Here is a 21,736-nt window from a genome sequence, read left to right as displayed (position 1 = left end):
GCTTCATATGACCCAATAGTGTTGTGCTAGTGAAAGTCAACTGGTCCTTTAACCGGGAAGCATTTAGTTTTGCTGTCAAGAGATAATGCTCTTTTATTTTATTTTTTTGCAACAAGGTGAATTTGGAAACTCTTCACTGTTCCTTTGGTCTTAATGTTAATCTGCTTTATTTTAAAACTTAACAGGCACACACACGACCTAAGAATTCACCAGCTGCAAGTGAGAGTAAATGGCTGGGAACAAGTCAGTCCAGTGTCGGTAGACAAAGTAGGAATATTTTTCCGGTATGCAGCTCCTGATAAGAGCACATCTTCCTCTACTGTAAGTCCTGATGCTTCCTTCCTCCCCCACCCACCCATTTTAGTAGTTGATGCTGTTTGGCTGTTCCCTTCCCTCAACTTCCTTTCCCAGCTGTATCAAAGTAGGCCTGTGCATTGATAAAAGACTATCAAAAAAAGCAAGTGGAAGATAAGGCTGTCAATAGCCGGCAGTATGATTAAGTTTCTACTTTGCCCCCATGTTCAGGTGTAGTAATGATTCTGAATGCTAGCTGCTGGTCTAAACCACTGAGCCTCTTGGGCTTGCTGATCAGAAGGTCGGCGGTTTGAATCCCATAACAGGTTGAGCTCCGGATGCTCTTTCCCAGCTCCTGCCAACCTAGCAGTTTGAAAGTGCACTAGTGCAAGTAGATAAATAGGTACCGCTGCGGCAGGAAGGTAAACAGCGTTTCCGTGCACTCTGGCTTCCGTCACGGTGTTCCGTTGCACCAGAAGCGGTTTTGTCATGCTAGCCACATGACCTGGAAAACTAACTGTGGACAAATGCTGGCTCCCTCAGCCTGAAAGCGAGATGAGCGCAGCAACCCCCTAGTCTCCTTTGACTGGACTTAACCATCCAGGGGTCCTTTACCTTTTACCTTTACCTAGAAAGGCATGGCATACATTTGTAAGCTGCAAAGAGATTTTACCACAGTCAAGCAGTGTATAATTGTTGCTGGATAATTAAATAGATTTTTTTAAAATATAAAGTATATATATATGGACACTGTTTGTACAAAGCAAGATCCTCTCAAACTGCTACCAGCCTATTGGTCATCATAAGTGAGCCAATGTGCTCCAGGGACTTCGTTGTCCTCTGCAAAGATGACAACTGTGGCTAAAAGCCAGGTGTCTGCCTTAAAACTACACTGATGTTGTTGGCTTCTGTCTGTCTACAGATGCAATGTGTGGCATATCCCTTGAGGGTTATTGTTCCTTTATCCTTTGAAGGAATATCTGACTGAAATCTGTAGCCACTCCAGGGGACAAAGGAAGGGCAAAACATGGCTGAGAAACTTAGAACAGCTTTGCTCAAACTTGGCACCTTCCAGTTGTTGGACTCCACTATCCCTGAGCATTGGTCATGCTTGTTGGGGCTGATGGGAGTTGGAGTCCAGCAACAGCTACAGGGGGCAGCAGGTTGAGAAAGCTGGTCTAGAACCTTTGGGCTTAGACTTTGGGGACAAGTTTTCATCAGTGAAGTGGAATCAAAATGGGCTGTTAGCATAACTGAAGGTTTCTGGCTTTGGGAAACAGAGAGAGGGTGGCGTGAGCGTTTCACTAGCGATGCAAATATGAATTAAATCATTTCCTTGGAATTCTTGCCATTATATATCCATTACCTGGGATTTATTTTTGCAAACATGAAAATGGCATGGGCAGTTACACTTTGCTGGAGGGATTATTCTCAGTGTAGTTTTGACACTTTTCTGGCAATGGACATATTTATTGAAAGGCGGAAGGAAAAAGACGCTCCCCTTTCATTTGCTAACCTCCCCAGCCCTTTCTATGGGTTGCTATTTGTCTACTGTCTATCAGAGAAATACCATCCTCTGTGAAGAGCTGGCAAGCTTCCTAATGGCTGTTTTCGGCTTTACTTTTTCTTTCCTAGGTTGGCAGCCCAATTAGCAGAACAAACATCATACATCCACATGTTTATGTGAGTAGCAAATTCTCCCTTGAGCTTTGCGGTGTGTACAATATACATTAAGAGGGGCATTCTTCTGAGGCATTGGGATGAATCTCATTTCATTTGAGTATCAAAGTTGTTTGGCAAAGCAAATACAGAAGAAAGAGTCGCAGGACTTGACATCATGCTTAGAGTGGATATATCCATGACTGCATTTAGCTTACTTCTTCACATCTTAGTTGTATTGTAGATCCCCCCCCCCACTTTTGACACTTTTAATAACTGTTGGCAGTTAAAAATCTCTGGATATTCAAACAGAACATTAATGGCCACATCTATAAAATGATGTTTAAGCGGGGGGAGGGGTGAAAGTGGTCCATGGGTGCAAGACAATATAAAGATTTTTTAAAAAAAGGAAATCCCTCAGAATTCCAACATGTATGTATTTTGATCAGCATTATTTTCTAGGAATGCTTGGGTAAATAAAGCAGACATTTAAATCAAACAGAAAATTAGTATTTTATATTTCTTTTAGGCCTACGCCCCCACAAAACAACATACAAACAAGAGCAAGGCAAAATATAACGCTCTAATAGCCGCATTAGCCAAACATGGGGCATTATTTAAGAAGTGGCTTTGTAACTCCCAAGCTAATTGTGATCTTGGTTTAATGCAGGATTGAAGAGGAAGGCTTTTGGGGTTCATATAAATGCTCATACAAGTCAATAGGAAGGGAGTTCCAAAGGTCTTGGGACCCCCACTGATAAGTCCTGTATTTTTGCAGTTTTCTTCATTGCCTCCAGTCCGAGTAGTATTTGCAGTCACCATGGAAGGCAGCGCTCGGAAGGTAATAACTGTCCGTTCGGCCTTGATTGTGAAAAACAAACTGGAGACGCCTATGGAACTCAGGCTAGACAGCCCTTCAGCACCAGACAGTAAGTGTGTGTCTTCATTTTTTAAGGTCCTGCAGGACTGCAGTGCCTGAGGCAGGATGCTTTCCCTTTCTGGATTCTTAATATTACCAGTTGTGTAAGATAGCCGTGCTTAAGGAATTCTTCTTTCGGCCCCCAATAGAGATAATTGGTAGAGCACCATCTGCTTTGCATGCAGAAGGCCCCATATTCAATCCCTGGCTTCTTCGGGTAGGGATGAGGCTGTCCCCCGCCTGAAACCCTGGAAAGCTCCTGTCACTCAAGTGTGGATAGTACTGAGCCATTAACCTGACTCCGTAGAAGGCAGGTTCCTATTCCTGCTTAAACCCCACATAGACACCTGAGTGCTGCAAGCCTGTGTACCTTGCAGTACGCTCCATTGAGCATAGCAGGATGTGCATATGTAAAACTGCACTGTTGAAGACTTACGTACTGTAGCTTCAGTCTTTGTGGGCCAAAGGCATGAACTGTAGCCTTCCATTGACACACCCGGACATGAACATAGATAAAGACAGAAAAGCAAAGGGGGGTAGGAGGAACCCAAAGACCCAGCAGTGTAAGAGAAAGGCGAGACCCATGACAGTTCAGAGGAGAGGTTCTCCTTTGAAGGGTGAATGTAAAAAGAGCTCTGCTAAGTCACGTCAAAGGCCCATACAGTCCAGCATCCTGTCCTCACAGGCCAGATGCCATATGTTTCTGGAAAGCCTGCAAGCAGGACCTGAGGGCATCAGCCTTCTCCCCCTTTGTGATTCCTTCAGCTAGTATTGAGAGGCATGCTACTTCTGACAGCAGAAGGGAGAGAGCATAGTCATTGTGACCAGCAGCCATTGATAGATTTCTCCTCCATGAATTTGTCTAATCCTCTTTTAAAGCCATGCAATCTGGCGGCCATCACTGCCTCTTGCAGGAGCAGATTCATCATTTCAACTATGTGCTCTGCACTTTTCTCTGTCCTGAAACTGATGTGTTGCAAGCATATTTTGCATTTCTCATTTGGTTGCAGAGCCTGTAGTGCTGCCTTCGGTCATGCCGGGGGATTCTTTTGCTATTCCCTTGCATCTGACATCCTGGCGACTTCAGGCCAGGCCGAAGGGAATGGGAGTTTTCTTCTGCAAGTCTCCGATCCACTGGACAAATGTGCAGAAGACCTCGGAGGTCAGCAGCAGCAAACGAGAGTGCCATGCGATGGAGTCTGAAAACAGCCGTTTCTTCAGGTGACTTGAGTCTTGGGGAAACTGCACTGTTTGCTTCTCCTGTTCCTAATAGAACCAGTGTTGTATGCTGGCAGAGGCTATCGAGAAATGAAGAAAAGGAAGTATTTGGAAAACAACATGGCCAAGATGTTTTGTGTTTGAGATCTGTCCATTTTGCTCCAAGGGTAGTGAAAAGAAACCATCACGTGGGAGGGAGAAATATGGACAGGCTACCATTTGATGGCAGCTGAGTAGCTGGCTGTGCTACCTAATTTGTGTCGTTAACCCTGCGACTTTTCTGCTTTTTTTACAAAAAGAAACACAGCATTGCGTAAAACAGCAAACCAAACAGTACGATGAATAGAATTGTTGCTACAGGCAGGTTCTCCTAAAATGGGCCGCCTTGACCTGCTGCCTGAAGTCCAGCCTTGAGCTTCTTTAGGAGAAGGAGTTGCAAAAAAATGGTCCCACCTCAGAGATGCCCCACAGCACTCCGGAGAGTGGGGGAAACATATAAAAGCATTTCTTCAAAAGGCAACGTCCGTGACTCATACGTATCTTGCCTTTCCCTTACAGGTTTTGTGTCGCCATAAAGAAAGAGAATTACCCAGATTACATGCCCTCCAACATCTTTTCCGACAGCGCTAAGCAGATTTTCAGGCAGCCCGGACACACCATTTATCTCCTTCCGACCGTGGTGCTCTGTAACCTGCTGCCTTGTGAACTGGAGTTTTACGTGAAAGGGATGCCCATTAACGGGACCCTGAAACCTGGGAAAGAGGCAGTACTGCATACAGCCGACACTTCGCAGAACATTGAGCTTGGTAAGGCACCCAGGGATTATTTGTGGCTTAAGCTATAGGACGTCAAGACCAAAGCACAAGTTTGCTATGGCTGCCAAAGGTCCCTTTATCCCTCGTTTTCCCAAGAGAGTTCCTTGGAAGTAACTAATTGTTTTTTAAAAACAACTTTTAAAAATTGTACTTTGGATGCACTGTCTGGATGTACCAGGATTCAAGTCACACCATGGCTATCACATTTGCTCATACAGTGCAGTTGTTGGAAGGGAGGACACCATTTACAAAAAAATAAAAAAATGGGTTTCTTACTTTGCTCTCCAATCTCCCCCAAATGGAGAAAGGTGCCCCATAAGAACGGTCAAGAGCACACATTTCTTTCTTTTCAATTTCAGGGGTCTCCCTTGAAAACTTTCCACAGTGCAAAGAGCTTTTAATACCCCCCGGAACACAGAACTACATTGTGCGGATGCGAATGTACGACGTTAACAAGCGGCAGATGAATCTCACCATAAGGATCGTGTGTCGCGCTGAAGGGTCCTTGAAGATATTTATTTCAGCACCGTATTGGCTCCTCAACAAAACAGGTAAATCTGGCCTGACTTCTTACGGATGTAAGAATTCCTCACCTGAAAATGAGAGATCTTCTTAGGTCAGGTTAGGCTTACTGAATGTGATAATTGCTTCTCACCAAAGATTCCTAAAGCAGTTTACAACCAGAATAAGAATACAGTAATCAAAATACACGAATCACATTAAAAACGTAACCTGAATACAAACACCCAGTCATTGATGCTCTGCCCAGTGAGAGAGATGGAACTCTCCACCCCTCATCTGCTTGCCCCCACCAACCTGGTATCCATTCCAAGCTTGCAGTTCATTGAGTATTTCTGACCACGGGATCACACCAAGTAGCTCCTCCCTCCCTCTTTGGTCTATTCCTTTTGAACTGGTTATACCCCTCAATTCCTACATTCCAGTCATGAGTCTCATCCCACCAGCTTTCAATAATGCCTACCGGGTTGTATTTCCCATGTCGAGATAAGGACATTTGTTTTAAAGCAATGTTTAAATGATACACACAGAAAAAGTGAGTCCATCTAGTTCTGTGATGATGCAATTAACAGAGCATTCAAGTTCAGATTCAGATGCTAACGGCCATCTGGTTGGTTGGTTTCTTTTTAAAGGGTTGCCGCTGATCTTCAGACAAGATAATGCCAAGATCGATGCAGCAGGCCAGTTTGAAGAACATGAGCTGGCCAGAAGCCTGAGCCCTCTCCTCTTCTGTTATGCTGACAAAGAACAGCCAAACCTGTAAGCTTTGGTGACGGGACATTACGAGAGAACCGTGCAGTGGCAAAATGTTGTAGTCGAATTGGAAAATTGATTCTGTGACAACTGAAATATGACCATTTAATTGGGTCCAGACTGCACTGTAGGTTCTTAAGGCTCGTCTAAATCAGCAGAATCGTATGGATTGCTGAAGTAGTATATCTCATTGTCTTCCTTGCTGCAGTTGCACAATGAGAGTTGGAAGAGGAATCCACCCTGAAGGTATGCCCGGTTGGTGCCAAGGCTTCTCGCTGGATGGAGGCAGTGGGGTCAGAGCCCTTAAAGTGATCCAACAAGGAAACCGGCCAGGCCTTATTTATAACATTGGTAAGAACTTGTATGGCTAATAATTGAGGCCATCATATTAAATAACTTACTTGTTTGTTGATTCTAAAGCAGTTTGCATTCTAAAGCGGCTTACAGTAGTCACAAAATTCAAGAGACAGTGGTTTGGATTGGATTCATTGATACATTCTGGATTATTGTTAACATGCATGAATTTCAGGCAAAGAGATCAGAAGCTTTCCCATTAACTGTGATTCATTATTGGCCTGAGCCTGAAATTCTGATTAATGGTGGGTAGGGTTTACAGAGACAAGCCAGAATCATAAAGCATGATTTGACGTTACCTTATTTCCCTATGCAAGGAGTAGGGAATCTTTGGCCTGCCAGATGCTGCTGAACTACAACTCCCATCAGCCCCAGAAAGCAAAGCCAGGGTAGGTGGCAGTTGTAGTTCTGCAGCATCTGGAGGGCCAAAGGTTCCCCATAACTGCCCCTAAGCCATAAGAAAGGAGGGGAAAGCAGCAGCAGCAGCAGAAGCTGCCTCTTCATTGTGCTTGGATCCAGCTCCACAACCCTCTGAATTGCTGCCTGTCATGCAGCTGTGAAGGGTTTTGGTGAATGGGAAGTTGAATAGTCATCTGTATCTGTTGCCAAATTCCAAACTCTCTACAAGGTGGGGAAGTGGAGGGAGGTATAAGGTCTAGGACCAACCTTGACAGATAGCCACTTCAGTATGGATTACAGGTAGATGGGTAAAAATAATACCTTTGGGCAGATGTCTGGTCCAGAAGCATTGCAAATAGATTGTCCTGTAAACTGCATCATATAACTACTTAAAATAAATAATAACTAAATGGCATCAGTCTTGGCGATCGGACTGTGTTATGCCACTGGGCTGAGGAGCAATGTGTGTTTGGCAGCATAGTACTTTTACTGATAAACCATATTTTATTAGACCAACTCCACTGTTTCTAAACCACCCCTATCGATTGGAGAGAGAAAGTCCTTCTTCCTGCAACGCATAGCTAACCTACGGAACTCACTCCCACAGGAGGCAGGGATGGCCACCGACTGATGGCTTTAAAAAGAGGATCAGGCAAACTCATGGAGGAGGAGAAAGCTATCAATGGTTACTGGTCATATTGGCTGTGCTCTGCCTCCATGGTCAGTCACAGTAATGCTCTTGAATACCAGTTGCTGGGGAAATCAATAAAATGCCTAAACTTCTTTTTAAGGCTGTGGAGCCCCAGATGCTGCATGTTCTAACTGTGGCTGTATTTATTACCAGGTATCGATGTCAAGAAGGGCAGAGGTCGCTACATTGACACCTGTATGGTAACGTTTGCCCCTCGCTACCTGCTAGATAATAAATCCATGCACAAGCTTGCCTTTGCACAGCGGGCGTTTGCCAGGGGACAGGTAAGAAAGCTTCCATTACCTCTAAGCAGTTTTAGTATTACTGCATAAGAGTCTTCCAGCCTTGTATAATAAGCCCTCAATAAGTTAACTAGCCCTCTAGGGCCTGGCAGTGGAAGGACTCTGTACTGGGCGCAGAACAGGGACAGAGCACCATGTGGTGTTGATGTAAATAATGCCAATCCAAAGGAAATCTGTCCTTCAGGTAGACTGGTTGTTCTTCGTGCTAACTAACATTTAGGCGTGCCCTGTGTTTTCTTTATGTGGTTTAAGGAAAACCATCAATTGATTGCTCGCCTTGGGGCCATGCAAAATGGTTATTGGTAAATGCTGTTGGCTGATGCATGTTGTTTCAGGGCACATCAAACCCAGATGGCTACATCTCCACCCTCCCTGGCTCCAGTGTTGTGTTCCACTGGCCACGCAATGATTACGACCAGCTGCTTTGCGTCCGGCTCATGGATGTCCCAAACTGCATTTGGTCTGGAGGCTTTGAAGTCAACAAAAACAATTCCTTCCATATCAATATGAGGTAGTTTCGGTCGTGTGGATGCTGCTGCTTTAATACATCTAAAACACATGTGCAGGCGTACTCCTTAGTAGTTGTTGTGCAAGACAGAATTTGACATGGGCTTACCATCGTGATTCTAGAGAGCAGGGAATTCCTATCTATTATAGCCACCTCCTCCAAAATGAGCTCCAGAAAGTCAGGCAAAAGAGAACCACAGATATACTGGCCATCGGCTGATAGCTGTGTGTGTGATTTCTCCCTCCTCATCGGATCTACTCTGCCTTGCTTGCTTGACCTTAAGAGTTTCCCTCTCCATGACCTCTGTCTTCCAGACAGTCCCTGGGCTCTGACAACCCTGGAGCAAAAGTAGACAAATCTAGTTTCTTCATTGACAGTGCATTGATTCTAAGTTAATTCTAAGTTCACATTACACCTGGAATTTATGCGAGCCCATTATCTTTGGATGTGCCAATATTTGGGACAGGTATTCCGGCATGTGAAAGCATTGTTGATTTCTAGCTCTCACCTTCATGAGGATTTGAAACTGTGAGCCATTACTTAAACCTATTGGTTTTGCAAGGTGCTTTCCTGGTTTGTGACACTAACCAGACTGGTTCTGTTTTCTGCAGGGACACCCTTGGGAAATGCTACTTTCTACGAGTAGAGATCACTCTGAAGGGAGCTACATACCGTGTTTCGTTCAGCGACACCATCCAGTTACCACCCCCGTTCCGCATAGACAACTTTTCCAAGGTGACGGACCATTTCGTAGCATAACGGCCTGTAACAAAAACGTTTCTGGGACTTGGTGCTAATGGTTCACCCCTTTGTGATATCCCCGTTGCTCTAGGTCCCGATCGTCTTTGCTCAGCACGGTGTTGCAGAACCACGGCTCAGCACAGAAGTCAAGCCAACAACCTCTTTAGATTATGCCTGGGACGAGCCCACCCTTCTGCCTTACATAACCCTGACCGTCAAAGGAGCCGGCTCCTCCGAAATCAGCTGCAGCATGGATGACTTCCAAGATAGCAAGCAGCTCTATTATGAGAACTTCATTTATATTGCTGCAACGTACACTTTCTCAGGGTAACCTCTCTTTTTAAACATCATTTATTTGCAGCGTTTATCTCCCCCCCCCCCTTTAACCAAATGGCTCTCGGAGCAGCTTAAAAAAAATAAAATCAGTTCTAGGACTGCAGCCTAAGAATGCTTTTCCCGTTCATAGGCCAGAGGCAGAACAAGGCACTTTGCTAAAATGAGCACGCTTTACAAAAGAACTATTGATAGCTTTATTGTGGGAGGAGCTTATAACAGGACTCATAACTAGGTAACATATTTAGAATGTAGTAAGTCTCCCCAAGCCCAGTCTCCTTACCTGGAAGTGGCTGCTACAGTGGAAGCCCCCTCCCCACCCCCACCCCCACCCCAGACTGCAGAAGCAGCACAGGCAGTGTTGAAGATCTTCCTTAGGGTGCCTGGAATAACACCACAGCAGCATCCAAGGCATGGGGGAAGTAGGAAGGACACTGTGGTGGTGGGAAAGAGGCTGTTTTTGGCCCAGTTTCCGTTCTGAGCCACCTATGGGGTCATAATGCTCACCTTGGGCTGAAAGTGAGCGATTTGATTCACCGATTACCATTCTGTGAATCTAGGAAACATCGCCATTTGAAGCAGAAATCCATTTAAAACGGAGACTGCGGAACTGCACTTGCTCCTGTTCGTCCCCTGATCGTGAATCTTCCTCATTTATTTCTTCCCCCACTGTTGATGTTTCAGAATGCAACTTCCTGGGGGCAGGGCCCTGCCTGTCTCTGCTTGTTACTATCCCTTACAGCGTATCGTAATGTGGTGCGCCCAAACTTCTTAGTTATACATTTATACAGTCACACATCACTAACCAGAAGCAAAGGAAAGGCATTTCTAGCCCTGTACTGCTCAGAAACATTTTGGAGCATCTCCACCCCCAACCTTCTGCCCGGACACTGAGATCCAGCCCCGAGGGCCTTCTGGCACAATAAAGTTACAGGGAACCAGGCAGAGGGCCTTCTCGGCAGTGGCGCCCGCCCTGTGGAATGCCCTCCCTTCAGATGTCAAAGGAATAAACAACTATCTGACGTTTAGAAGACATCTGATGGCGGCCCTGTTTAGGGAAGTTTTTAATGACTGTGTTTTAATGTATTTTTAATCCTTGTTGGAAGCCACCCAGAGTGGCTGGGGAAACCCAGCCAGATGGGCGGGGTACAAATAAATTAATAACAATAACAATAATATTCAGTGGTAGCTCATCCCTACTGGAACGGATAGGGGAGAAGCCCAGACAGTTAGGTGGTGCCAGTGGCAATGACTGGCAGCTAGTTCTAGTTTCGTCCCATCTGCCTCTTCCCCACTGAATTCCACATGGGCAACATGGAGACTAAGGAGGAAAAAAATGACAGGTAGTGCCAACCCCCTGGGCTTAAAATGTAAGAAGGCAGGCTGGCAGGCAGGCTCGCTTACACTGGTGGGGCACGCTTCCATCTGCCCTTATGGGCAGCCTCTGCAGCTACTACCGGGAGCATTTTAAAAATTTGCCTGTGCTTTTGCTTTCCTGTAAAAGTTACCTTTCTGTTCACCACTTGTAAGACGTCTGATAACATTAAAACATCTGTACTCCTTCTGAGTGTTGGAACCCTTCTCTGCGTGAGCACCTAATCGATTTCCTTGCAATTCTAGCCTGCAGGAAGAATCCGGGAGGCCCGTGGCTTCGAATAAGGACGTGGATTGTGCTGAACTTGTCCTGGATGTTTCTCTGAAGACGCAGAGAGTCATATTAAAGAAAAAGGTATGACGCTCAGCGGTCTGTGGAGAGAAACTGCCTCGTTCTGAACGCAAAAGCGGGCGCCTTGAGCTGCTTGTGATCCCATCTCTTCCTCGCTTCTGTTTTCTTCTCAGGAGCCGGGAAAGCGCTCCCAGCTGTGGAGGATGACGGGCACTGGGATGCTTTGCCACGAGGGCTCTGCGGTTCCTCACCATCCGAACAAGCCGTCCCCTCCCCGTTCCACAGAATCCTCTCTGATCCTGGATATCGCAGGCCTGGCTGCTGTCACAGACAACAGGTCTGCAAACACCCCAGTCGGCTTCCTAATGCGGAGCTCACTCGTGTTAACAAAAGGAGGTTGGGATCAGAGTTTATTGCCAAAGTGCAGGTGTATCCTGCAACATGTCATTGATGGTGCATTGGTGCGCTAGTGATGGATTATTAACAAACTGTACACACATAATTCTGCCTTATCAGTTGTTCTATGTTGCTTCCCAAAATGTAATTGCATTATTGCTGTCAGGAGGGGCACTCCTGCAGGGTGAAAAATAAATTGGGCAGAGGAAGAAAATGCACTAGTTATGAAGCTGGCACTTGTTCGGCCTTTAAATCAGGCCTAAGGCCACACACGGAGGGATGCGGGTGGCGCTGTGGGTTAAACCACAAAGCCTAGGATTTGCCAATCAGAAGGTTGGTTTGCATCCCCGCTATGGGGTGAGCTCCTGTTCCTCAGTCCCTGCTCCTGCCAACCTAGCAGTTGGAAAGCATATCAAAATGCAAGTAGATAAATAGGTACCGCTCTGGCGGGAAGGTAAACGGTGTTTCCGTGCGCTGCTCTGGTTCACCAGAAGCGGCTTAGTCATACTGACCACATGACCCAGAAGCTGTAGGCTGGCTCCCTTGGCCAATAAAGCGAGACGAGAGCCGCAACCCCAGAGTCGGTCACGACTGGACCTAATGGTCAGGGGTCCCTTTACCTTTAAGACCACACACACTTTCCCTTTCCTCTTTTGTGCCCTCCTTGAGTGTTTTGTGGGGGGTTTTTTTGTTTTTTTGTTTGATGGTTGTTTTTTTTGCTTGGCTGGAATGTGCCCTTGAAATTTGGTGCTTGTCTAGGTGCAGGATAGAGAGAGGTAGGCAAACAGTAGCTTTAAAGCTGGTGTCCTTCGCTACCTCTTGTGGGAGCGAATTTCTGTGAGTAGATTTCGGCCTTACTCTCAAAAAACAGCGCATCCCACTGCTCATCAGAGGGCAACAGCCTTTCTGTAAATTAGCATTGTGGGTGGGTGGAAATGAAATAAATTAAAATGCACAGATCATTAAAAAAAAAAAAAACTCGGGGGAAAACAAATGGTGCACAGATGAATTTGTTTTGCTTTTTCAGGTATGAACCGCTGATGCTGAGAAAGCCAGACCGGCGGCGTAGCACGACACAGACCTGGAGTTTTCGGGATGGGAAGCTCGTCTGTGGCATGCACGGGCTTGTCGTTCAGGTTGGCATTGGGTGTTTTTTTCCCCTGGATGTCTCTCGAGGTGAACAAGGACCAGCCCTTTGTAAATCCTCTTAACGGGGCTGGGGAATCTGGGCTTGGGGACCAGAAGCAGCCCTCCAGGCCTCTCTGTCTGGTCCTTAGGACTTTGCCTGGGCTACATCCATACTTGCTTTACACCTTACTTGACCATTTGTGCCTGGCTGGGAAAGGTCCTATGAAAATGTTTCTTGCTTGCCCGGGCGGAGGATGGAGACGGGGTGTGTGTAGAAAGTTCTCTACTGCACAGCAGTAAGGCGTTACATTCCTTGTTCTGCCCACTTTTGCCTCTGGTCTTGGCACATGGCCCCCAGAAAGTTTCCCTAAAGGGAATGCGGCCCTAGGTCTGAAAAAGCCCGTGATCTATTTAAAACAACAACAATTAACCAGGAATCCCAGGAATCTGTTCAGTAAGCCACAAGCCACCCACTGCCTTTGGGGCATTATTTCATCCAACTTCTGCATTTCATTGGAACATTTCTGCCATGGCAAAGGTACGGTTTGATCCATAGGCCTGATTTTAATTTGCAGCACATGAGTAGCTCAAAGACAAAGGCTTTTTAACTGCCGCCAACTTTCTGTGGTAACCCAGGACCAGCCATATAATGTGGAGAGCTGGGTAGGAGAGCTGTGTTCTGGAACTCGCAGGGTGGCCCTGAACCTAGTCACTCTCCAGTTGATCTCAACTTAACACACACGGTCATTCTGCGCTATAGCTGGCATGGGGAACCTTTCTTGTTTTGAGAGACACATTCCCTTAGGGTTATTGGTCAGGGATCAAAGTTAAGAGACCATCAGGGAAGAGTGAGATCTTCCCCTTCCCAACCAATCTCCCTCTCGTTCTTTTCAACCTACTCCTCTTCCTCTCTTTCTGCAGCCCCATCTTCTTCTCTCCCTCCATACCCAGCCGGGTGCAGGGGGAGGAACGGGTTTCTCTGGCAAGAGGTCTGAACAAATGTCTTGCCTAGAGCTTTCATGGAAACCTAGGGAGTCTCCTTATGTCGACTAGGGCCATTTGTCTTCCTGGCCACTGCTCTTTGATGGGTGGGTCCAGACTGATGGCTGAGTCGCAGCCTGATCCAAGCTCGGATCAGTGGGCATGACCGCCTGACAAATTTGTTGTTGTTGTTGTTTAGTCGTGTCCGACTCTTTGTGACCCCATGGACCAGAGCACGCCAGGCACTTCTGTCTTCCACTGCCTCCTGCAGTTTGGTCAAACTCATGCTGGTAGCTTCGAGAACACTATCCAGCCATCTCGTCCTTTGTCGTCCCCTTCTCCTTGTGCCCTCCATCTTTCCCAATATCAGGGTCTTTTCCAGGGAGTCTTCTCTTCTCATCAGGTGGCCAAAGTATTGGAGCCTCAGCTTCACAATCTGTCCTTCCAGTGAGCACTCAGGGCTGATTTCCTTCAGAATGGAGCCTGACAAATACTATGCTAAAAAAAAGTATCAAGAAAAGGATTGTAGAATTGGAAGGGACCCCAAGTGTCACCTTGTCCAGCCCCCTGCAATGCAGGACTCTTAAGCTAAAGCATCCATGACCGATGACCAAAATCGGCGGCCGAAGCAAAGAGTGTGACACACTGTTCTCAGCCACCTCAGTCAGTCGTAGTAACTTGCCTGTCCTCACCAGCAAGATGCCCCACCCCACCGCAGAGATGCTTTGATTAAAGGTGGGTTGCATGCCTGAAAACGTCAGGAGCCTGCACTGACTGGCAGCAGCTTGCCAGTGTTTCAGGTGGGCGTCCTCCCAGCTGGCAGGGATGGAACTTGGGACCTTCTGGACCTTCTTCCGTGGAGCTACCGCCTGTCCTCCCCAGCACCCCACCCTTCCTTTCAACTCTGTCCATTGCAGCTTCCCCCCCGACTTCCTCCCTTCTCTTCTTCTGGGTTCTTCTCACCCAATAAAAACAGGCTAAGGGGTGCAGCTTACCTCCCCTAGGTCCTATCAGTAGAGAGGTCCGGCAGATAGCAGGGAGCAGGTCTTTTCTCTAGTGGACCTCCAGCCACAGAACAACGCTGTTTCCAGGGAAGCTCACCTGGCACTAGCATTGTTATCTTTTCAGCACCAAGCAGAAATATTCTTTTATTTCCCCATCTACTAGGACAGCACTAGAGACCTGGATTTTCTTCTCTCTGTCAGGTTTCATTCTTGGTTTGGATTGGGGAGGGTTGGACCTTTTATGCTTTCAGCTCTCGTTGAGGGGGTTTTGGGGGGATTTCTTTTATAAGCACTGCTGTATTCTGCACTGTACCATTGGGATCATTATATTGATTACAGTGCATTTAAAAAAAAAATTAAATTCTGCAAATTGCTTCGGGGATCCCTGCCGGTTGTAAGAAGCGACTGATAAATTCAACAAACCAGCATAAGAATTGGGATATAAAACACAGGACAGCTCTGCCTGCCCCAGCCTCTTGTCAGCCCAGTAAGGAAAACTAAAGAAATCCACAGAGCATCCCTGTTCTGCCAAAACCTGATCATTGCCACCATGCTTGCATTTCAGGAATTATTTATGGCCTGTGTGGTTTGTTAGTTTTGTTTACGTTTGTCTAGCTTTTGTTTCCAAAAACCTTTTCACTTAAATTCTGTGATCATCACTGATTGCCACAATAGGAAGCTTAACGGAAAAGAAAGCTCTGAGCTAAAAACTTAAAATTGGTAGGATTACGGTGAATTGGTTTTCCACAAGAAAAGGATTTTCAAAGGGAGAATGCAAACTATGCCATTAAGAATCAAACCTGATTTACCAAAAGAGAAAGAGAAAAGAGTGGGGGGAGTGTATTTTAGTAACTCAGAGATCTTTGATCAAAGACTGCCTACTCTGAGCTATCCATCTGGAATTAATTTGTAAGCTATATTATAACAGATGCACTGTTCAGAATTCTTTATTAAAGGGATTTGTGATCCCTCTATTTGCCCTGTCTGCCTCCCTTTCCTCCCTAATTCCATGTAGTTATTTGTAGTGCTTTGCAAAGAAGTGGAAGGCCGTGGCTCAGTGGTCAAGCATCAGCCTTTCATTCATAAGGTCCCAGGTTTGATCCCCGGCATCTCCAGGTAGGGCTGGGAATATCCCTTGTCTGAAATCCTAGAGAGCCGTCAGCAGTAAGTTTAAGACAATAGTGAGCTAGAGGGACCAATGTCCTGGTATAAGGTGACTTCCTAGGTTCCTGGAAAAACCCAGTAAAGATAATTTGGTACAGGCATATTGTGCTAGTACCTGGGCCCATTGTGTTTCCTTTCCCGATTGTCCTGCTTGAATTATTACCTGGCCTTTTAAGGCTGTAGTCCTGCGTGCATTCACTCCCAGGTAAGTCCCATACACTTAAGTGGGACTGCCTTCCAAGCAAACTTGCACAGGTTTGGACCTTAAGTCAGTTTGCTGGGAGCCCCTAACCAAAGCAAACAGGGAAAAAAAAGAATATATGGAAAAGTTATCAAGTCAGCTAAAATATATCGGCTCAAAGATTTGAAAATGCAGGTGCTCTGAATAGAAAGTGCTACAGTAGTACCTCTGGTTACGAACTTAATTCATTCTGGAGGTCCTTTCTTAATCTGAAACTGTTCTTAACCTGAGATACCACTTTAGCTAATGGGGCCTCCCGCCGCCGCACGATTTCTGTTCTCATCCTGAGGTAAAGTTCTTAACCTGAGGTACTACTTCCGGTTTAGCGGAGTCTGTAACCCGGAATGTTTGTAAGCCAAGGTGTTTGTAACCCGAGGTACCACTGTATTTAGTTTTAATCTCTTTCCGCTTTCTCTGTTGTTTCCTGTTTCCTTCTAGGCAAAAGGAGGCATTGCAGGGCTACATGACGGAGCAGAAGTCGTTCTTGGACCCGATACGTCCCTGGAGATGTTAGGTCCAGTTCCACCGGAACAGCAGTTTGTCAATCAGAAGATGAGGCCTGGCTCGGGAGTTTTGGTAGTCAGGGTCATTCCAGATGGCCCAACCAGAGTCCTGCAGGTGATGGAAATTCTCCGTCTGATCCATGGAGATTTATTTCTATAACTAAGTTATGCTTGGAGTAGACCCATTGACATCTGTTGAGCCGAGTCCTTCACGTTCATTCATTTCACCAGGCCTATTTTTAAGTTGGCCTGACATTGAATACAACTCAGTATTTCTAAACCGATCTTCATCCAGACATGATACGCAGTGAACATAGACAGTTAGTCATACAGAATGCTAATAGAAAACCACAGTGTCTTTCATAACTTTTAGGCAGCAGAACATTATAAAAACTAAAAGCAGGCTGAAGCAGCATTAGCCTTTAAAAATCCCAGATGTTTTTAATGTCTTAAAGTGTCATTGAAAAGATTGTCATGTCTGTACCAGTCATACCTCCAGAAAATGCTGAAACACCACTGCACCAAAGGTCCACTGTTTATATATGCATTCATATATATTGAGCATTGCTAAACAAGGCACTGGGGGAACGGCCTCAGCCAAAGTTCTTCAGACGTAGGCACGGTGACTTAACATTTGCAAATTAAGCTAATGCATCTTTCAGTACCCATGCTATCTTTCAATATAGCAGTGTTTATATTGTGCTTTTCCATACCCAAAAAGGGGGCCCTAAAGCTGGCTGACGATTATTAACAAAACAATTACCGCACCTCCCCACCAAAAAAAAAAACCCACTAGCCAGGAAATAAATAGCAGCAGTGCTAATAAATTAGAAACCGATAACAAAAGCTATCAAAGAATGCCCCTGCTTCTGAAAAGCATCTTGCAATTACTTTGTTTTAAAATGACAATTTAAAACGGGTGCAGAAGCCTTTGGGCACGATGCTTAAGTTCTCCCTGGGCCATTTTTACAGGTGGGCAGGGCTTCCTACCTGTCGGCCACCTGACAACCCAGTTATATCAGGCAAAATTGTTTCTACCCCCCCATCCTCAAATGTGGTTTGGAATCAAACTACAAAGGCACCAGCCTTTGCAGACTCTGCTTGTTGGCAGTGCCTGCAACCCCAGCTTCACAGGCCAAATGGGGAGACCTGCTCTGCTGAGGCATGTGGGCCACAGGTTCCTCGCTGCTGCCTTAAAGGAAAGAGAGGGAGAAATAGGCAGACCACTTGGCACTGAGAGTTCCATAGCTTGGGCACCACCTCCAAGAAGACCTTGTGTTGTGTCCCCACCAGATGTGCCACCAGTGATGGGGACACGGATATAGGACTCCTTTGAAAATGCAAAGGTTCATACAGAACCAGCTAGGAACAAAGTGTTGCATTAGATATCTTGTTGCTGCCAGTTTCTTTTCGATTCATCAATTTCTTACTGAAACTTTCTATTTCAGGTTTCAGGTTTTGTTTCTGGGTGTTGTTTTGGATTTAATTGGCCTTGTAGAGAGAAAAAAATCCTAACAGTGTATTCTGTATTAGATAACAGACTTCAACCAACGCAGAAATGATCGTTTCTCATACGAAGGGGATGAGCTGGAACACGATCTGCGGAAGCTGAAGAACCCTGACACAGAGCAAGAATTGGAAGTGAGTCAGGAAAGCTGCTATCTGGGGTTGGGAGGTTGTTGCTGTTGCTGCTGTTTTTTCAACAGGCAAAGCTGCATAACCAGGACCACTCACTCACTCTTCTCGTTTTCAAATCTGAATTAGGCATTGGCCACTGCACTTTGTTGTGCTTCAGAAATTCTGCTTTGCAGACCTGGTGCAGAGACTGATAGGATTGGATCTGAGAGAGCGAGTTCCCATCGTGAAATGTAGAAAGTTCCTCTTGGAGCATTCACAGTCTAAATTCGACTGCTGATAACTTTCACTGTTTTAATTCTGAAACATCAAGCTGTAGCCAGCAAGGAACTCCTGTCTATGGACTCAAAAGAGCTGGGGTTGCATTTCATAACACACAGGAGTCCCTTGCAGATGAATCACAGAACCCAGACTGCAAAAGTACAGAGCCAGAGCAAAACGGGTGCTTTGTTCCAAGAGGTTCATGCAGAAACGTAACGGCTCCTTAGATCAGCCGTGGGGGACCTTATTTAGCCTGAGGGCCACATTTCCTCATGGCAGCCTTCTGGGGGGGGGGGGCACAGGCAATAGCAGGCACTGCAATGGACGTGACTCTTGGCTTTGAAAGGCTGTGGCAACCATGCAAAAGTTCCAGCTTGTATCTCTCTGTGGCATTTACCCAGGCAAAAACACTCAAGGACGGCAAAAGGCAGGGTTGGTGAGGGGTGAGGCCTGGGGAGAGTGTGTGGGACAATCCTGAGGGCCAGTTAGGTAAAGGGTAAAGGGACCGCTGACCATTAGGTCCAGTCGTGACCGACTCTGGGGTTGTGGTGCTCATCTCGCTTTATTGGCCGAGGGAGCCGGCGTACAGCTTCTGGGTCATGTGGCCAGCATGATTAAGCCGCTTCTGGCGAACCAGAGCAGCGCACGGAAACGCCATTTACCTTCCCGCTGGAGCAGTACCTATTTATCTACTTTGACAGGCTTTCGAACTGCTAGTTTGGCAGGAGCAGGGACCGAGCAACGGGAGCTCACCCTGTCGCAGGGATTCGAACCGCCGACCTTCTGATCAGCAAGTCCTGCTGTAAAGGGAATTGGGGGTTGCTTGTGCGTAAAGGGGGGTGCCGCTCTAGGCAACGTTGCCTGGCTGAACCTTTCCCTGGCTGGACAGCCCTTTCTCCATGGCTGTGTCAGTCGCTGGCAGGATCCGTCAGTGGGCGTTTTCTGAACTTCTTCCAACATAGAAGCTCTTTGACCCCAAGTCTCCTCCTAGCCTCCCTGTGCGGAAGTCTCCTGCGCAGAGTGGGCGTGCCCAACGGAGGTCCTGGGCTCTCCCCGCTGGTCTCTGTGGAAGAGTCTTGGAGCCCTCTCTCCGCAGTCCCCCCTTGCTTCCTGGTGTCACTCCTATTTCCTTCCTCAAAGGAAGTTTTCTCTCTCTCCCTGCTGGTCCCTTCTCCTGCATAGTTGGGGAGCCTTACCTCCACTCTAGGCTCTGATGGCAGTTCCCTGACACCTAGGCTCAGTGGTTTAACCCACAGCACCACCCTAAGCCAAATGTGGCATAGCGGCCACATTTTGTCCCCAGCCCTGATGTTCCCCACACCCGATTTAGGTTGTTCTAATTACAAGTCCTCAGTCTTTACTTCCAGGGGATGTGAACCCTGTTTCTGAATGCAAAAGGCCCCAACTGAAGTCCCCAGGTTGAAAAATAGAAACGTTGGTGGTTTAATCCTTGCGTGAATGCTTTTTAACCCATTTTGTTTCTGCTCCGTTTGTAGGTCCAGTTGAAATTGGAAGGCGGAATAGGTTTATCTTTAGTTAACAAGGCCCCAGAAGAGCTGGTGTTTGCGAGCTTCACCGGCATTAACGTCCATTTCACACAGCTGTCAACGGGTCAAGTGCTCGAACTGAGTATACAGGATATACAGGTAACTGGATGGGTCCACTCTCAGAGAAGAACAAAAAGAAAGAAGACTTTGGAGTGAAATTCATCCCGGAAGTATATAAGCTAGATGTGAATATGACACGCAAGGAAAAATAAACAGGAGGGAGGAGGTTACAGCTGATTGCCAGGGGTGGCTCTGGTTGTCTTCCTCTTGATAAAGAGCAGTCGCTGTTCCCTTGGGAAGCTCACCCTAAATCAGATCAGTGATCGGGACGTTCTGGTTCGCTGAGCAGTCCCAAATATGGAATCGTGTCTGTGCAAACAGCAGGTGGCACTTGTGCACCCAAACAGACAAAACACACTCTAGCAGTGCTAGAAAATGGCATGCTATAACCTTTTAAAGTTGGCCAATGGGAAATAACTAGTGTAAAGTAGCTGGAGTCATTTTGGCTGTTGACTGATATAACGGTGAAGACCTTGGTGTGCCTACTAAGGCAACACAGGTGTAAATTGTGGTCTTCTTCGGGACCTGTAAAAGTGTTCCCATTTCAACATCAGGGTACCGTTTTTCACCAGGAGCTGTTTTTTGCTTTGCAGCTTGGAGGTATCTTGATGCTTCTCCCCCATCTCTTTCCTTGTTTAGGTGGACAACCAGCTCCTTCGTACCACTCAGCCTTTCATGCTCTTCCTGACCCCCAAAACTGGTGAAAACGAAGCAACCGAGACAGGTCCTGCCCTGCAATTGAATGCCATGAAATTTCCCAGTAAGAGCCCTTTAACTGATATATACAAGGTAATCCAACAACCGGATATCGTTTGGGCTATTGAACTGCAGAACTGGGAAGAAAGGGGATCTGTGTACCTATCTAGGCATTGCTCCCTCAGGTAGACAAAATTGGAGACAAAGCAAAACAGATGTACAAAATTTTTTTTGAACATGTGTGGTCAGTCTAGGACCAGGGAGACCAGAGTTCAAATCCCTACACAGCCACGAATCTCACTGGGGGACCTTATGGTTTTTGGTTGTATTTGTTCTATGCTGAATCCTCTACAGAAGGGATATCTCAGCTTTGGGGGTGGGTGGGGTGTCCAAAGCCATATATGGAAATCTAAGGATATTTTGTGGGTACCACCAAAAATCGATTTCACAGAAGACCTGCTGATCTTCAGAAGCCCTCCCCACAAGGAAACTAGGCAAAATACCCAAAGAGACACGCATGCAGAACAAATCTAATGCAGGCCAAAGAAAGCAGACAGCATGTGCATGCACACACCTTAAAAGAGGGATCTTCCTCAAAGTTGGGAGATAAAAGTAAAACAGATAGGTGGGCACTATGTTGGGGACCACATCCCTAAGGTTCAAGTTGACCCTGTAGTGCTTCCAACATTTCATTTTATCTTTTTCTTGTACCTATTTTAAGATACGAAAAGTTGACTTCATGCAATGTGAACCCGTTTAATGTTTTGGTAAACATCTGTATTATGTGTTAACATTCCGTCAGCCTCCTGGCGTATGTACCTGGTTCAAATCCTCAGGCTTCCTTCTGGGCGCGTATTAATTCTGAATCCATGTGTTACCGAGTGGAAGCCCTGTAAGGCTGAAATTCAGAATGCAGAGTTTAAAATACGGTTTTTGTGTCACCGGTCTT

The 21,736-nt window shown here is 46.3% G+C and overlaps 1 protein-coding gene across 13 annotated transcripts in view; it reads left to right on the top strand.

The window, feature by feature from the left end:
- Positions 1–21,736, top strand: part of VPS13D (vacuolar protein sorting 13 homolog D) — a 118,223-nt gene that overhangs the window by 56,663 nt on the left and 39,824 nt on the right. For 12 of the 13 annotated variants that reach the window (XM_053400552.1, XM_053400551.1, XM_053400554.1 and 9 more), the window contains 19 exons: positions 186–321; positions 1,930–1,977; positions 2,732–2,882; positions 3,883–4,093; positions 4,649–4,896; positions 5,265–5,456; positions 6,057–6,183; positions 6,386–6,528; positions 7,775–7,905; positions 8,259–8,434; positions 9,043–9,166; positions 9,264–9,499; positions 11,126–11,234; positions 11,345–11,508; positions 12,595–12,703; positions 16,524–16,703; positions 18,122–18,229; positions 19,981–20,130; positions 20,731–20,880. In XM_053400552.1, coding sequence (XP_053256527.1) covers positions 186–321; positions 1,930–1,977; positions 2,732–2,882; positions 3,883–4,093; positions 4,649–4,896; positions 5,265–5,456; positions 6,057–6,183; positions 6,386–6,528; positions 7,775–7,905; positions 8,259–8,434; positions 9,043–9,166; positions 9,264–9,499; positions 11,126–11,234; positions 11,345–11,508; positions 12,595–12,703; positions 16,524–16,703; positions 18,122–18,229; positions 19,981–20,130; positions 20,731–20,880 — 2,893 coding nt within the window. Of the gene's footprint in view, positions 1–185; positions 322–1,929; positions 1,978–2,731; positions 2,883–3,882; positions 4,094–4,648; positions 4,897–5,264; positions 5,457–6,056; positions 6,184–6,385; positions 6,529–7,774; positions 7,906–8,258; positions 8,435–9,042; positions 9,167–9,263; positions 9,500–11,125; positions 11,235–11,344; positions 11,509–12,594; positions 12,704–16,523; positions 16,704–18,121; positions 18,230–19,980; positions 20,131–20,730; positions 20,881–21,736 lie in introns of those variants that run through there. The other variant, XM_053400560.1, reaches the window with a different exon arrangement.

Source organism: Podarcis raffonei, chromosome 8, assembly GCF_027172205.1.
Source record: "Podarcis raffonei isolate rPodRaf1 chromosome 8, rPodRaf1.pri, whole genome shotgun sequence".
Classification (NCBI taxonomy): domain Eukaryota; kingdom Metazoa; phylum Chordata; class Lepidosauria; order Squamata; family Lacertidae; genus Podarcis; species Podarcis raffonei.
This window is presented reverse-complemented; position numbering and strand designations above follow the sequence as displayed.